This window comes from Bactrocera tryoni, chromosome 5 (genome assembly GCF_016617805.1).
Source record: "Bactrocera tryoni isolate S06 chromosome 5, CSIRO_BtryS06_freeze2, whole genome shotgun sequence".
In the NCBI taxonomy this organism is placed as follows: Eukaryota; Metazoa; Arthropoda; class Insecta; order Diptera; family Tephritidae; genus Bactrocera; species Bactrocera tryoni.
In genome coordinates this window covers 53,516,887-53,533,809 of record NC_052503.1, presented here as the reverse complement: position 1 = coordinate 53,533,809, position 16,923 = coordinate 53,516,887, and the positions used below count along the sequence as shown (strand labels likewise).

The window sequence follows — 16,923 nt, the reverse complement described above, 5'->3', positions numbered from 1 at the left end:
CAGTATATCATTATGGATGTAAAAATCTTCGTAGCTCTTTTCTTCCAAAATCTTTCGAACCGCTTTTGTCCACATATCTCTCAATTGTGCCTCTTTAATTCGATGCCTTAATGAATCCTCCATCACTAAACAAGAAATTCTGCTAAGAGCGTCTACATGCCTCATCTGTGTCCCTCGTCTGTGTTCAATCAGGTAATCATATTCCTGAAGATACATAGCCCATCGGGCTACACGTAAAGGTACGTCTCTTTTTTGTAAAGTCATCGTAAAAGCGTTACAGTCAGTAATAATTTTGAACTTTGACCCCAACACATACACGCGCCACTTCTTGAGTGCTTCGACTATAGCTAGTACTTCCAGCTCATACGAATGATATTTCTGTTCTGCAGGTGTTGTTTTGCGGCTCATGAATTGAACTGGGTGAAACTGTTGATCTTCGGAGTTCTTTTGAAGAAGAATTGCTCCGTAACCGTACATTGATGCGTCTGTATGAATCTCTGTCGTTGCTTTAGGATTAAATAGTCCAAGAACTGGTGCCTGAATAAGAGCTGTCTTCAGTTGTTTGAACGAAATTAAGTGTTCGTCACCCATTTTAAACTCTGCGTCTTTCTTCATTAAGTCTGATAAAGGTTTTGCGATTAATGCGAAATTTTTAATAAAACGACGAAAATAAGACATTAAGCCTAAGAATCTCTGTAGTGCCTTTTTAGTCTGTGGTAACGGAAACTTTTCAACGGCTTTTGTTTTAACTTCACTCGGTCTAATGGTGCCATTTTCAATAGTATAGCCTAAAAATTCTATCTTCTTCTTAAGGAATTGACATTTTTCCCATTTTATCCTCAGTCCCTTATCAGAAGCTAACTTCAATACTTTACCTAACTTCTCTAGGGCTTCTTCTTCAGATTCCGCTGGGATTACTAAATCATCCATATATGCAACCACTGTTCCATCTCGAATATAATCTTTTAATATGGCATGGATGTAGCGACAAAAAACAGCGGGTGAATTACATATACCAAAGGGTACGTACTGAAATTCGTATTGGCCACTATGAGTTACGAATGATGTGTATTTGCGAGAATTCTCATCTACCGGTACGTGTAAGAAACCATTTGCTAAATCTAACGTAGTGAATATGTTTGCCTCCCTAAGTCTTTCGAGGGCGTCGTCAATTAAGGTCATCGGGAAATTATCCCGTACGATTTTCAAATTTAGTTTACGATAATCGCAACAAAGTCGTTTTGTGCCATTTTTCTTTGATACTAGTACTACAGGCGAAGCGTAGTTTGAGCAACTAGGACGTATTATACCTTCATCTAACCACTGTGCGACTTGCTTATCTATGATTTGTTGTTCCTCATAACATACCCTCCGTGGTGGTTGGTAAACTGGAACCTCGTCGGTAAGAATAATTTTCATATTCACCGGAGAACTATCGTCTTTCTTTGGTATATACTGTTTTATCATTTGCTTCACTGCCTCTGCTGATTTTTTATTTAAACGAGTTAAATCATAGTCTTGTTCATTTATATCAACGTTAAAACATAAATTTGAAAAAATATTAGTCATCAAATCATCATCGTTTGTTACATTATCTTTGACTCTTTTTGTATTATTAATCGGCACAGACAACTTTTCTTTAAATTCAACTTCATTTTCGCGAACCAACATATCGAAATGTTTCAATATTAAATTACCCAAAATCACTTCGTAACTAATGTCGGTTGTTGCTACTACATGAAACGTCAGGTCAACGATACTCTTATCAATTTCTACTTTTATATCAAAGCTTCCTATCGTTGTTATTTTTGCTGCACCAATACCAAATAACTGCTTTTGTTCCGTTGTTAGCTTTATATATCTGTCCAACTTATTAAATGTGTCGCACCTCATTAAACACAAGCTACAACCAGTATCGATAAGCGCGCTCACTTCTACATTACAAATCCGTATATTTTTAAATTTTAAATTAAATTTTGCAAGTTCGTCAATTGAATTTACACGACTGTGTTCCCGCTCAGTGTTCCCACTTTTTATTACTTTACACTCAAAAGATCTGTGTCCCATCTTCTGGCACTTAAAGCATTTGAATTGCTTCGACGGACAATCTCTAGCTATGTGCGAAGGTTCACCACATTTATAACATCTTTTATCGATTCTTAATGGTAACGAATTCTCCTGTTTTATTTTATCATTTATCTCCGCTTTCTTCAGATTTTCAACTTTTGGTTCCTGCTTGATTTTTTCGTAAACTACTAACTGTTCTTTTAGTTCTGTCACAGTTTTGGCTTGGTATAGAATAGCTTTACTATACTTAGATCCCGGAATGCCATCTATAAAATACTCCAACAAACTTTCTTCATCTAAGTGAATTGACTTGCCTATCTCCATCAAAGCATATAGGTATTCACGATACGATTCACACGGCTTCTTCTGTCTTTTCCCTAACATCTTATGCACATCGGCTGCTGATAACTTATTTCCGAATTCATTAGTTAGTGCTAATTTTAAAGAATTCCAATCGCGCAACCCGGTTTGACTACCCACATACATTTTTGCAGCACCCCTCAATAACTGTTTCGTATAAACGAATTTTTGTACATCATTCCAATTTACTATTTCTGCATTTTCTTCTATTTGTTCGATCCATTTCTGTATATCAGACGTATCTGTTCCATCAAAAGTAGAAAGGCTTTCTTCAATATCTTTAAGCGTGAAATGTGCACAACCTTTAGGTGCAGATGGTTCAGTCCGTTTTTGTATAAAATCACATTCAGACTGATTGGACTGAAAATCGCTCTCTTCATTTTCGTCATCGTCACCGTCGTCAATCAGGCCTAAATGTTGGAGAAGTCTTTCCCTCAGTTCATGTTTCCGTCCACTTACTCCTAGTCCCAGTTCCCTTAGTTTGTCTTTTAAAGTCGTCACTGTCATTTTTAAAATAGCGTCTGCATCCATGTTTAGAATATTAAAATATATGTTAATCAACTATATAAAATACGTATAAAGTAATTTAAAAATATATCTTAGTTTAAGACAGCGTAAGTATTTTTTTTTCAGAATTACATCAAAATTCTTTAGTAGGTCAAGTGACAATTCGAACAGAATGTTTTAATACAGTAAAGTTTAGTTTTCATAAATTACTCGTACACACAAATTCAAATATAATTAATGAGAATGAATTAGTTCACAGTTTTTCAATTTTCAATTTAAAATACAAATATTTTGGAAATTTACATCAATCAGATATTACAAATGTATATTGCAGTTTACAAAATTTCATTTCGTTTCATTCAGTTATGTACATATATTTATTATACAAAAAGATTTTCCAATTAGATTTTGATATTCTTTAACATTCACTTTGTCTCACTTTCTTTGTCTAGCTTAATTTCTACAATGAACTTCTTTACATTAAGCTTCGTGTTACACTCTTTGCTTATATCGTCTTTCGGGTTCTTACAAATTTACGTATGCATCTGTTCAATTACTTTACCTTAACTTTCTCTTATTAGATTTTCCGCCTCTTTCGTCTTTAACTTATCTTCTTCTTCTTCGTTTGCGTTGTGTTACTTTACCTCAACTGCTTCTTATTAGATTTTCCGTCTTCTTCGTCTTTAACTTATTTTCTTCTTCTTCGTTTGCGTTGTGTTGCTTTACCTCAACTGCTTCTTATTAGATTTTCCGTCTTCTTCGTCTTTAACTTATTTTCTTCTTCTTCGTTTGGCTTTCTATCTTACTTCTCCATCTACAACTTCTTCTCGTCACGAATAGTTTTACTTCTTCAGCTCCTTTTCGTCTTCAAATAGTTTTACTTCTTCAATCTCCTTCTTCAGCGTCTATTCCTTTGCCTTCAGCAAAATTTCAAATCACAACGGCTATGCTGTCGCTGCTGTTGCGGCTGACGTAAACTGCTCTGCTGGTGTTTCGGCTAACAATAGCTGCGGCACTCTGCTACATCTGCTGCGTTCACATTCGCACTTATAATGCTTGATGCTGCTTTTCATAGAAGTTTCGCGAGCAAAGAAAAAAAAAATGTTCTGTACAGTTGCGCCACTGAACACTTGTTGCTTCTTGTACTATGATCTGCCGGTTGATGCCACTAGATCACTTTCATAGAATATTCGCGAAAATGACAATTTTTCTTGTACATTTGCGATCCGCAGATTGACGCCACTGAACACTTGTTGTTTCTTGAACTGTGATCTGTCGGTTGATGCCACTGAATCACTTTTACTTAAGAAAACGCGTTGTTGGTGCAACACAAATGTTTTCCGGTAGGCTTAAATTTTCACGGCTGAGCCCCCAAATGTAGGTTTATAATTAAATTACATAGGTTTATTTTAAATTATTAATTCCAGTTTAACAATGGTTTATTATAAAATATTTTAGATGATGCTAAAATAGTACGTCTTTCAGGTTTGATGACCATAACACGACTCGTCGTTCTCGTCCAGTTACGCGCTAGCGTCCCTTCGTTATTCTCTTCATTTTATGTTTTGTGTTCGTCAGGCTTGCAGTGTTGCATATGTTAGTAGTAGGTATTTAAAAGTTGCGTCCACTTCTAGTTTTCTTGCGTCCGTCTGTCAGTCCCACATGTATACTAGAATTATATATATAAAGATAAATATAATCATGTAGATGGAGTAAAGTCAGCCATATGTTTCAGATTCCTGGCTAAAACAAGACGATTTTATCACACCGCATTTAAAAAAAGCGCTCTCTCAATTTCATCAAAATGATTCCCCTATATATGTGGCATAAAGGCAACTGAAAGATCAAAAGTCTTTATATTAGATATGTGGGAGTTAGTATGTCAATTCTGACACAAGAATATATTATTATCAAACAGATATTTGTCACGAATTTCAATAACATATCTCTCAAAATGGACGATGTGTTCAGCAAAAAGTTATAGTCCGATTTTGACAATTTTTAGACCCGCTATAGCATAACTCAAAGGCACTGATTGTGCTAAGTTTTATCGGAATATAATCATTGCTGCTTGAATTTTACACTGGAAAGAATGTTCATAATGTAACATAGGATTGTCCGGTTAATATTGTGTTTTGAATTTGGTAGGGTAGGTTTGAAAATACTTAAGTGATTTCCAGAAAATGTGGGCGGTACCAGGATCATCATTTAATTTTGACCACGGCGCCTATAAAGCTGTCTTGCGTCATTCAGCGTGCAAAATGACACAGTTAGTTATTGATTTATCGGATTTTTAGTAATTTTCCACAAAACCGTTATATGGGGAGAGAGCGGGTTTATCATCCAATTTCATACTGTGGTAAGAAAAGTCAAATGGATTTCTATCAATTAGGAGGTGGGGTCACACCCACCTCTTGGAAATCTTCAGCCCACATGTATCCTTATCTATGTGATCCTTTGATCTATTTCAGTTTTCACTAAAGCTATCACTTGCACATACAGATGAACATACAGACTGAAATTTCAACTCGCCTCTTCATTCCGATTCAACTACTTGTTTCTTTTTTCTAGACTAAGCCTTAGGAGGGCGAAAAAATGTCGGACTCATAGCAATTGTTTGAAAGTTCTTTAAAAAAGAAAGCAAACATTTCCGAAAGTGCAAAATCTATATTAAAGTCGGTTTTAAGAATTTAATTTGCACTACGCAGTTATGGGTCGCCAGGAGAAGGCGAACCCGATTCCCCAATCGATGACGATGGAGCAGACGTTCCATTGCCCGACCATGAAGAAGTTCGAATAGCAATTACCCGCCTGAAGAACAACAAAGCGGCGGGGACCGATGGATTGCCGGCCGAGCTATTCAAATACGGCGGCGAAGAACTGATAAGGTGCATGCATCAGCTTCTTTGTAAAATATGGTCGGACGAAAGCATGCCCAACGATTGGAATTTAAGTGTGCTATGCCCAATCCATAAAAAAGGAGACCCCACAATCTGCGCCAACTACCGTGGGATTAGCCTCCTCAACATCGCATATAGGGTTCCTTCGAGCGTATTGTGTGAAAGATTAAATCCCACCGTCAACAAACTGATTGGACCTTGTCAGTGTGGCTTTAGACCTGGCAAATCAACAACCGACCAGATATTCACCATGCGCCAAATCTTGGAAAAGACCCGTGAAAGAAGAATCGACACACCACCCCTTCGTCGATTTCAAAGCTGCTTTCGACAGCACGAAAAGGAGCTGCCTTTATGCCGCGATGTCTGAATTTGGTATCCCCGCAAAACTAATACGGCTGTATAAACTGACGTTGAGTAACACCAAAAGCTCCGTCAGGATCGGGAAGGACCCCTCCGAGCCGTTCGATACCAAACGAGGTTTCAGACAAGGCGACTCCCTATCGTTCGACTTCTTCAACCTGCTTCTGGAGAAAATAGTTCGAGCTGCAGAACTAAATAGAGAAGGTACCATCTCCTATAAGAGTGTACAGCTGCTGGCGTATGCCGATGATATTGATATCATCGGCCTCAACACCCGCGCCGTTAGTTCTGCTTTCTCCAGGCTGGACAAAGAAGCACAGAAAATGAGTCTGGCAGTGAACGAGGGCAAAACAAAATATCTCCTGTTATCAAACAAACAGTCGTCGCATTCGCGACTTGGCTCTCACGTCACTGTTTACAGTCACAACTTTGAAGTTGTAGATAATTTCGTCTATCTTGGAACCAGCGTAAACACCACCAACAATGTCAGCCTGGAAATCCAACGCAGGATTGCTGTTGCCAACAGGTGCTACTTCGAACTGAGTAGGCAATTGAAAAGTAAAGTCCTCTCTCGACGAACAAAAGCTAAACTCTATAAGTCGCTCAAAATTCCCATCCTGCTATATGGTGCAGAGGCTTGGGCGATGACTGCAACCGATGAGTCGACGTTACGAGTTTTCGAGAGAAAAATTCTGCGAAAGATTTATGGTCCTTTGCGCATTGGCCACGGCGAATATCGCATTCGATGGAACGATGAGCTGTACGAGATATACGACGACATTGACATAGTTCAGCGAATTAAAAGACAGCGGCTACGGTGGCTAGGTCATGTTGTTCGGATGAACGAAAACACTCCAGCTCTGAAAGTATTCGACGCAATACCCGCCGGAGGAAGCAGAGGAAGAGGAAGACCTCCACTCCGTTGGAAGGACCAAGTGGAGAAGGACCTGTCTCCGCTTGGAATATCCAATTGGCGCCACGTATCGAAAAGAAAAAACGACTGGCGCGCTGTTGTTAACTCGGCTATAATCGCTTAAGCGGTGTCTACGCCAATTAAGAAGAAGAAGTTATGGCTCGGTTTTTTCCAGAAACGGGCTAACATACTTTCATTCGAAATATGACAATTTTCATTTCGTAGTCTTTAAAAGTTATTTATAAGGAGAAGACTCAGTACTAATAAAGAGTTGAATTTGCTGCCGAGTATATAAGAGGTCTGGTAAAATGTATCGCTTATTTCGTATTTCTTAATATTCTTTATTGATCATATGATACTTTTTCAAGAGCTTATGATGCGCGACGTCCGTCCAATGGAAGAAAACTGTTAGCAAAACATATCCTGGTAGTCTCCGGTTTTGATCCTATGGAGAAAGCTGGATTGTCGCGTACTGAGTCCAACATCTCCTGAGGAAAGTCTACGCGAAGTGGTTTTGGTCGAAAGTGAGCAAATTCGGCTGCGACCCGACTCATACCTTAATCATTGGCTAAAATGGAATGGCATGATCCAGTTTATTTCCTCAAAAATTTCTCTAATGGTGATTCGCCGATTCGCAAATACTATTTTCTTAACATCATTCCCCATATACCTCAGTCAATATCGAGGACGATCCAAAATGAGTCTAAGCAAAAATTCTGTACAAAATTAACTAAACATTCAAAATTTCCGACCTTGTCAGCACAAGTAAGGGATTTGCTCCGACTCAACATAACGCGACAAAACAGTCGAAAATCGAACTATCGTCGCCTGCGAAAATTCAAAATTCGCTTTACTTTTGGTAGAAGCCCCGTATGTCGCAAAAGCAACAACGGTAGTCAAGACTGTTCAAATATAAGTATATACTTTTAATATATTTACACTTTGCCGGCCTTATCACATATTGGGAGTCGCTGCAAAAAGCACTGACTCATAAAATTTTCAAAATTAAATTCACTAATCTTCGCAAATCTCTGACAGTATTTGCGCATAGAAGTCAAGTGTTACAGTGCAGTAGACAGAAGAGAGGCGCTTCCAAGGTGCTTGTGTGTGTGCGTGCCCCTCAACACTTTTCCGGCACTGCTGTAGCATCGGACTTTAGAATTGCTTAAGTTGACTTTAGAGTGAACTCTAAAGTAGTGAGAGAGGGTGGGAGACTGTGAGAGCTCATACCCACACTGCTTCAGGAAACTTCGTGCATCCAGTCACTTGTTATAAATGCAGCAGCGAGTGGACAAGCAAGGACTTACGCTGTCAAACTGACTTTTGAATTATAATTTCTCTCACATTTATCGCAATTTAGCACAAATTGTTTCCAATACCACTAAGGGGATAACCATGTGTGCCCCACACTCGCAAACATACCCAGCTGACCACGACATTCATTGTCCGCATTTGTATGTGTGTGTCTGTGTGAGGAGCTGGTTCAAAATGGGTTTTTAAGACAAACACAAATACGGAGCGTAGATATGGAAATTAAATGCAGTAACAGATGAGCAATTAAATGTGTTTACATTGCTGCAGGGTTTTCGGACGTAATTAAAAATTTGTATGTAGCGCAACCACACTCACGTCACTTTAAGTAAAGTAAACGTTTTATTGGTCTACATTTTAAAGAGAAGTAATTTCCTCGCATGAACTCGAAACTTTTATAAGCGGTGATTGCACTCTTGCTAAATGCTCCATCGAGCTCGCTGTTATTAGTGGTCAGTGCTTTGGAGTTATGCGACAGCTGAAGGGTCAAAATGTTTTCGATGGCAGTGAAAAAACTCTTCCTTGATATACATACATATCTTGGCTGCTGGCGTGCATCTCGAACAACTTTAGGGTTCTGGCAACTCTAGACCTCGTGTGAGTTTAACAAGCATTGTCGACGACGTTCAGTTCAGAAGAACGAATCGAACAGTTTCTACATGGAAAACATAAAATTTGAAAATATAAAACGAGTTATTTTACTTTATTTGATTTTAAAAACTACAAACTTTTACAGAACAAAAAATGCAGTCTTCTAGTCTCCATAGTCTCTAGCTAACCTTCTGGATATGTTGCACTTTAAAATCAGTTTCCCTTCCACGTCTCTTTCAACTTCTTCGTCAATACCGGCGTATAATGACGCATGCTGCCGCACCAAGCGATCTTTGAAATCCACCTGTCGTGTGAGGGCATCGATATCTTGGGACGAAAAATCACATATTTTGCACTCACCTACAGTAAGATCAATTTTCGTCATCGTTAGGTGTAAGCGATTCATTTTACGCCGTCTTAGTCCCTTTCGATAGACATAGCGGTGATATTGAAGGAGAGGGTTTGAAGAGCTGTGCTGTATGTCACGTTTCATAGTTTCAAGTTTAAGTTTAAGTGGGACACCAAGTCACTATCAAAATCCATTAATTCGGCCATTTTATGACTTTCAATGTCTTGTAATATTTAACACTTATGTTGTTATGATGAGGATAGTATAGATGTGAATGTTGATATTTCTAAAAAATTACAGGATTCCACTCAGGTAGCCTTAGATAAGTTTGGTCTTTACTAATCATTTCTTTTGCGTTCATATGCTTTACATAACCGACTACTAAGGGTTGCTTCGAGAGACAATATGGAGTGAGCGACAGGTAGGCTATAACATCAGGGTCGTGATTTCACAGCTCAATCGCAGATTAATCATAAGTTCATTTTCTGGCAATTTAAAGGAATAAAAGTGGGTGTGTGAAGTTTTATGAGAATTAAAAAGAAAAGAAAAATATTCTTTTTTAATCAGGTCAATATTATGCCTTTAAAACCTACCCTCTTTATGCGGAATATCTGGCGCAAAGGCATATGTATGGACTACGTCAGAAATACAGATGTTATCACCCGGTAAGAACACTTCACAACAGTAAATCCTGCTTACAATTCATTGATTCGAGGAATAATTTCAGAAATACAGGCTTGAGAACTTGTGCGCTCGAAGCTAGCTAGGTTAGGTCCGCCGTCTTTTTAACGAGTTTTTCTCGAAATTATGTCTTCGAAGTCAGTTGGCAAGATTTCTTGAGAACTAATCAACCGATCTTCATGAAATTTTACACAGGTCTTTGGGATACAATTTTTATAGACCTGGAAGAAATTTTCAATTCTAAAATACCTGGAAGAAGGATTTTTTTCGATCACAACTATTTAGTAATAAACAAAAAATTGTCGCGAAATTTTAATTTTTTTTTTATAAAAATGTCTGCCGAAAATCAAATTTTCAGTTTTTTTCTTCGTACAAGTTCTTAGTTAAGGTTTTAACTAAAACACATATTTATTCACCGGAAATGTCGTCGCAATGACCGAGTTTAAGATATGTTTTTCGTAAAATTTCAGGTTTTCTTTGTTAATAGTGTATATTTGTAACAATACAAATTGTTGAAAAATGGTCGTTTTTTATCCGAGGAAACCCATTTAACCTCTTAACGAATTTTCCTGACAAGAATGTCAATAAAGAACAAAAATGTGTTTAGTGTTAAATATATTTAATACCAAAAATTGTTGAAATCGCTTCATTTGTTTATTAACCCCACATACCCATTTTCGGATGAATTAGCCAAAAAATTCTATTGTCAATAACGCAAAGTGTAACTTCGTTTATATTCTTTATGGTCACGCTCCTGAGAATATTGCCTGCCTGGCGCTCACTCTTTTTTGTGGGCATAACTTAAGTATATTCTATTGTCTTTCAAGGCAAACCTTAATAGGCGAATAGTAGGTAATTAAATCTGAGCACAAAAGGAATGATTAATGATGACAAAACTTTACTAAGTACCTGGAATTAACCTACCTGAGTGAGAATGCTTATAAAGCTGTATTTCAGAAATATCAACATCAGTATCAGTACTATCCTCATCATAACAACATAAGTATTGAACATTACAAGATATTAAAAATCATAAAATGACCGAATTAATGGATTTTGATAGTGGCTTGGCGTTCCACTTGAACATGGATCTGGACACAGATCTAAATTTTGATGTGGATATGGAGTTCTACGACGACGGAACGGAAAGAGAACGTAAAGAAACAATGAAACGTGACATACAGCACAGCTCTTCGAAACCTCTCCTTCAATATCACATTTTCCTTTATCGAAAGGAACTAAGACGGCGTAGAATGAATCGCTTACATCTAACGAAGACGAAAATTGATCTCACCGGATGCCTGTTGATAAATTGTGAAGGTAAAATATGTGATTTTTCGTCCCAAGATATCGATGCCTTCACACGACAGGTGGATTTCAAAGATCGCTTGGTGCGGCAACATGCATCATTATACGCCGACATGGACGAAGAAGTTGAAAGAGACGTGGAGGGAAAACTCATTTTAAAGTGTAACGTAATGTGAATGTTATGTAGCGACTATGGGAGTTAGAAGCCTAAATTATTTGTTCTGTAATAGTTTGTTGTTATTTAGGTAAATTAGTCTTAAGGTATTGGTATAATACTTTTAATAAATATTCCTTATGTACAAAAAATGAAATAATTTCAAATTGTATAAGTAAGATTAAGATATCTTCAGATGACTCAGAGATTTCTTGGGATGAGTTTTGCGACTTTATCACACTTTATGTTGGCAAGCTGAACAATAAAAAAATTAAAAATGTTTTAAAAATAGTATATAAATAAAAAGTTACTCAATCGATAGCTTGAAATAATTTTTATTCCCTACTGAGCTGGCGTCACTTTTTGTTTAGATGACGCGGGGACTCCGCAGAACAAAATACTTATAACAAATTTTGAAAAATAGGTTTCACCATTAAGAGGTAGACACTTAAAAACTGAAAATTTGAATTACAGCTAACTTCCATATAAAAGTAAAGTATAATTTTGCGGTGTGCCAAAAGGAGAAAGTAAGGAAAGTAAAAATAATAAGTAAAGAAAATTTATTTAACTAAAATGTTATGCAATATCTCGCCAATCCTTGCAAACACTATCATTCTCTTATCAGCCCATCTTTTAGATTAAACTTTGTTTCTTCCACAGGACGAGCACATCAAAATTTCAGACGATATTTTATAACTGAAATTGGAATTTTTAGCGGGTGCGAAAAATCATTTCTTAATTGAAATAAAAACTATTATTGACTGTTATAGGCTGAGTTTTTTTGAATGCCGGATGGCGGTACTTTAATCCGCTAAACCTGACCTACTCCCATCTCATGTCTCTCCCACGGGACCACTGGACTAAGTATTACTTCATCGGAGAGAAAAAGACATTTAAGTCTCCTCTATTGTACGGACTGACTGACACCTAATCTGTTGTAAATGCCTCAGTGTTGTCATATTTAGAGCTGCTGCTGCGCTGACAGCTTCCAATTTAACAAAGGACTCCCACATAAGTGCAGTCAAATTTTCCACCATGAGACTAGCTCATAGAGTGGTTTTCAGATTTTCCCTTATAATTGAAAACCTAGTGTAATGAAAGAGTACGTGTTCAAAGTCTTCTATACAGTCTGTACACGTCGGACAATATGTACTGAAGTCATGACGATATTTGAATAGGTAGCATCTAAAACACCCACGACCTCTGAGTATTTGGGTCAAGTGGAAATCCAGGTCCCCATGTTGTCTATCTATCTACAAATGTTTGCCCGAAATCAGTCTGTGTGTCCACCGTCCTTTGGATGAAGTTTGCAACCGTTGCTGCCACATTACGATGCTTTTGATTCTCTCTTCTCTTTTTGCTGCTATAGACGTCTCTTGTAAGTTATATAGTCGCGCGAATTCAACTCCCTGTACGTCAATCGGTGCCATACTAGCTAATACCTCAGCAGCGCCGTTTATGCAAGACTTCTGTTTTCTGCTCATCCATCTCTAGACTCCTGGTAGCAACCCATCGACGCAAGCCTTTTATGCAGTCATTGCATTTGATCCGGAGATCATCCAGATGTTTAGCTACTGCTATCACTATGAGGTCATCCGCATATGCGATTGTTTTCCCATTTTTTGATAGCGGTATTCTTAACAACCCGTCGTACATCAGATCAATTGTAGTGGGTCTAAAACTGACCTTGTGGTACTCCACTGTAGATAGTGTAGCTCTGAGTGCCCTCGTTTGTGTCGAATAATAATCTCCTATTTTGGAAGTAACTCATTATAATATTTATTTGGAATTTTAGATTTCTTCTGTGACCAATAGGAGTGGTTTTGTAGCTTCGTTTCGCTTAACATAGAAAATGGGAGCATGTCTCGGGAATAATGCTTCGACAACATTTCTCATAAATGATGCATTTTTGGGTTGAGGCGACTTATTTTTGAACTTGACATACAAATTTTGTATGCGTTCCCCTAAGGAAAGGAGCTTCTTCACAGAGCTTTTCGAAACAGGATTTTTTACTACGGGTAATGGCTGCCTTCTGAAGCTTGTTTTGACATTTAAATGCTTCTCTGAGGCGGATTTCGTTTTCACGTCCCTGGTTACGCTATACGCGGCGTATAGAGCTTTCTCAGCTTGGCTATTTCTTCGTTCCACCAGTATACCGGCTTTCGATTATTGTTATGTCTCGTCCCGCACATAAATAGTTGTGTTGCATGCTGCAACTAGTTCCTTCCACACCGCGGGTACTAAGTGGGCGGCGTCTTCGCTAGGTGACTTCAAAACTGTCAGGATCAAATTCCTTTTGCCGCCAACTTCTTTTTCGAGAGGTATTTCTCTGACCGGGCTCCAGTCCTTGGGAGAACGAAACTTCGGCAATTATAGTCATATGGTCGCTATTTGTGTACATATCTGACACCTTCCACTTAGTATGCCTGATAAGAGTGTCGCTAGCAAATATTAGGTCTATTATGGAACCTTTATTTCACTTTTGAAACGTATCTTGTGTGCCACTGTTTAAAATCGTAAGGTTTGTTTGACTCAAAAATTCTAGGAAGAGGAGACCACGATGATTTGTAATTCTGCTACCCCAATCAGTAGACTATGCGTTAAAATCTCCCGCTATTATTATTGGCGATTTGTTTCTGATTTATAGACACAGCTCTAGGAAAAAAATCTTCAAATTCGCTAATTGCTAGGACGAGCGTAGCAGCATAATATATTCCTTGTATACTCACCCATGTAAAGCCGTCCTGAATTTCTTTAGAGCGTGATTCACATCACCATCAGACTTGTCCTTTGCAGGCCCATATTGCTGCCTTGCCATTTATATCTTTACTCCAAGTGCTTTCCGAACGCTGGCAATATTGCTCGCTAAGTAAGGCGACATCTATTTTCTCTTCTAGAACGATTTGTTTTAGCAGATCTTGTGCTGCAGCGCAGTGATTAAGGTTTAGCTGTATTAACCTCATCTTCATGGTCTTCATCAAAAGCATACAGCTGGGGCATTTTTGCACACCTTTGCCACGTGCCATGCAGCTGCGCAACGTGTACAGAGGGAAGACCTGTCAATCACACTAACACATACACATAGGGTGGGTGCATTTATCTCATTGTCATTCTGCAATTTAGATCTATCAAATGCGTATGTGGGGGCTACATACCGGATTCTTTGTTCGTTCGATCGAATCAACTATAGACCGGCTGTAGAAAAACTTAGGTAAGTATTAATAATGCATTGATATTATATAAAGATGCTTCTAATAACCGTTAGAGCTATATATCTTACTTTAGCCTTTGTGGTCGTGGCAGTGATCCGACTACGCCCATCTACGAGCAAGTAATTTTTTATATACTATATATGTACATATATAGTATATCAAGTTTGATCAAGATCTCTTAATTTGTACTTATGTTACAGCTTGCACGGACTGACGGACAGACAGACAGTCAACTTTAATTTTTTTAAATTAACGGAAAATAAGCGTATGATTAACCGGCGATTTAATTAACAATATCGCTTGATATACTGTGTATTTCAAAGCAAAGCACCATTGCAGTCACGCCCTGAGAGTCTACTTGTCGCTCATTTCTGTTTGTTGCCATAACAACATAAAAGATAATATTTATTGTCTTCTAAGGCAATTAGCACTAAAGGAATGATTACCGATGACAAAGTTTTACTACACACCTGTGCCATTCACATCTTTACCAGAGATCTGCAATTATTCCCTTTAAGTTATTGGAGAGTAACACAAAAAAGAGTATTAGTGGATATTAGAGTGATTCAAAAAAAAATTTTTTTTTTTCGTTTGGTACTCTGAAAAATAGGTTCCTAGACACCTCTAAGAAAGCCTCTGCAAAAATCTATTCGTAATAATATTTTTTAATGGAGTTATAAAATTCATAAGAAATAAAAAATTTTCCCAAAAATAATCAAACTTTAGCTGTTAATATCTTTTAAACATTTGGGTTTACGAAAAAATCATACTAGAACTTTTTTGTGGAGCATTCAATTTCCTACAAAATCTAAGGAACAAGATATTTTTTAAGTGGTTGGAAGCGAGATATAAATTTTTCTATCTGATAATAAGAAAAAATAGAAAGCTGTATGTAGGAGGACCTTCCCGTTACAATTAAAAACTCATGTTTGGAGAGACTTTCTTAGAGGTGTATAGGAACTTATTTTTCCGAGTAACAAACGAAAAAAAAAAATTTTTTTTTTGAATAACTCTAGTGGATATACGAGTGCTGCTATATATATTTCTGGCCTAGGCAACACTAAGTGTTGCCAGGTGCAATCTGACATTTCCATTGGAAAGTTTGACATTTTTAGCATAACATCACTCAGAACGTTTTGTCATTTAATCGTGAATTGTTTTATTTACAGGGAATTAAAAAATTCATCTCGGCCAAAAAATGTTATTAACTCGTGAACATTTTCGTGCGATCATTTTTCACAACTTTTGTCGTGGTGCATCGATGAACTAAAATCTTTGTATGGCTATGAAGCACCATCCTATAGCACTGTGAACAACTGGTACAATGAATTCAATCGTGGCCAACGCTCGCTCAAAGACGAATTCCGTGAAGGTTGTCCAAAAACAGCCGTTGTGCCAGAAAACATCGATGTCGTACGTGAACTGATAATGCAAGACCGTCATGTAACATACCTTCAGATAGAGGCATGTATATGCATTTCTCCCACCAGCATACATTCGATATTGCATGAACACCTGGCCGTAAAAAAGGTTTGTTCTCTTTGGATCCCGCACAATTTGACAATCGCTCAAAAAAAGGCTCGTGTGGATTGGTGTAAAGAAATGCTGAAAAAATACGATCGCGGTGCTTCAAAAGACGTTCATAAGGTCGTCACATGTTACGAATCATGGATCTATGCGTATGAGCCGTAAACAAAACAGCAATCGACAAAAAAAAACAAAAAAAAAATTTTCGTTGATAAATTTGCCTATTTACATTATTAGGCCAGAAATATATATAGCAACCTACGTAATAGTGTAACCAGTGAATTATTTTCGGCCCTCCGGAACCGTTGTCAATAAAGAAGGGCGGAACGGAGTTTACTAGTTGCACTATAATCAGAATCCAACATCCACTAAAACACATTTACGCAAAGCGCACTTAGCGAGAATATGAATAATGAGTAAGTTTCTCTCGATACGGCCCGGTGTTGTGGTCATTCTCTCGTGAGCCAATGATTCAATCACGTTAAAGCGAAATAATTCAAAAAACCAAGAAGCACCAAGAGTATTTTTGAATGACTTAAGTGACGTGAGTATTTTCAGTTTAGCTTTATTGTTGTTTGTTCACACATCATGTGGGTGTATGTTGGTATGTTTGTATGAAATTTAAATTACAAAAAATGCTTTTATATATTTTTTTAATTTCCCTGTTGATTATTTATTTTGCT

The 16,923-nt window shown here is 37.6% G+C and overlaps 1 protein-coding gene across 1 annotated transcript; it reads left to right on the top strand.

The window, feature by feature from the left end:
* Nucleotides 1-11,076: 11,076 nt before the first annotated feature.
* Nucleotides 11,077-11,560, top strand: LOC120778361. Its single transcript, XM_040110147.1, has one exon. It carries the CDS (start codon nucleotides 11,077-11,079, stop codon nucleotides 11,521-11,523), a length of 447 nt encoding a protein of 148 aa, XP_039966081.1. The 3' UTR covers nucleotides 11,524-11,560.
* The last annotated feature ends 5,363 nt before the right edge of the window (nucleotides 11,561-16,923 follow it).

Coding starts and splice junctions, on each gene's coding strand:
- LOC120778361 (XM_040110147.1), top strand. CDS start 11,077: ATGACCGAATTAATGGATTTTGATAGTGGCTTGGCGTTCCACTTGAAC.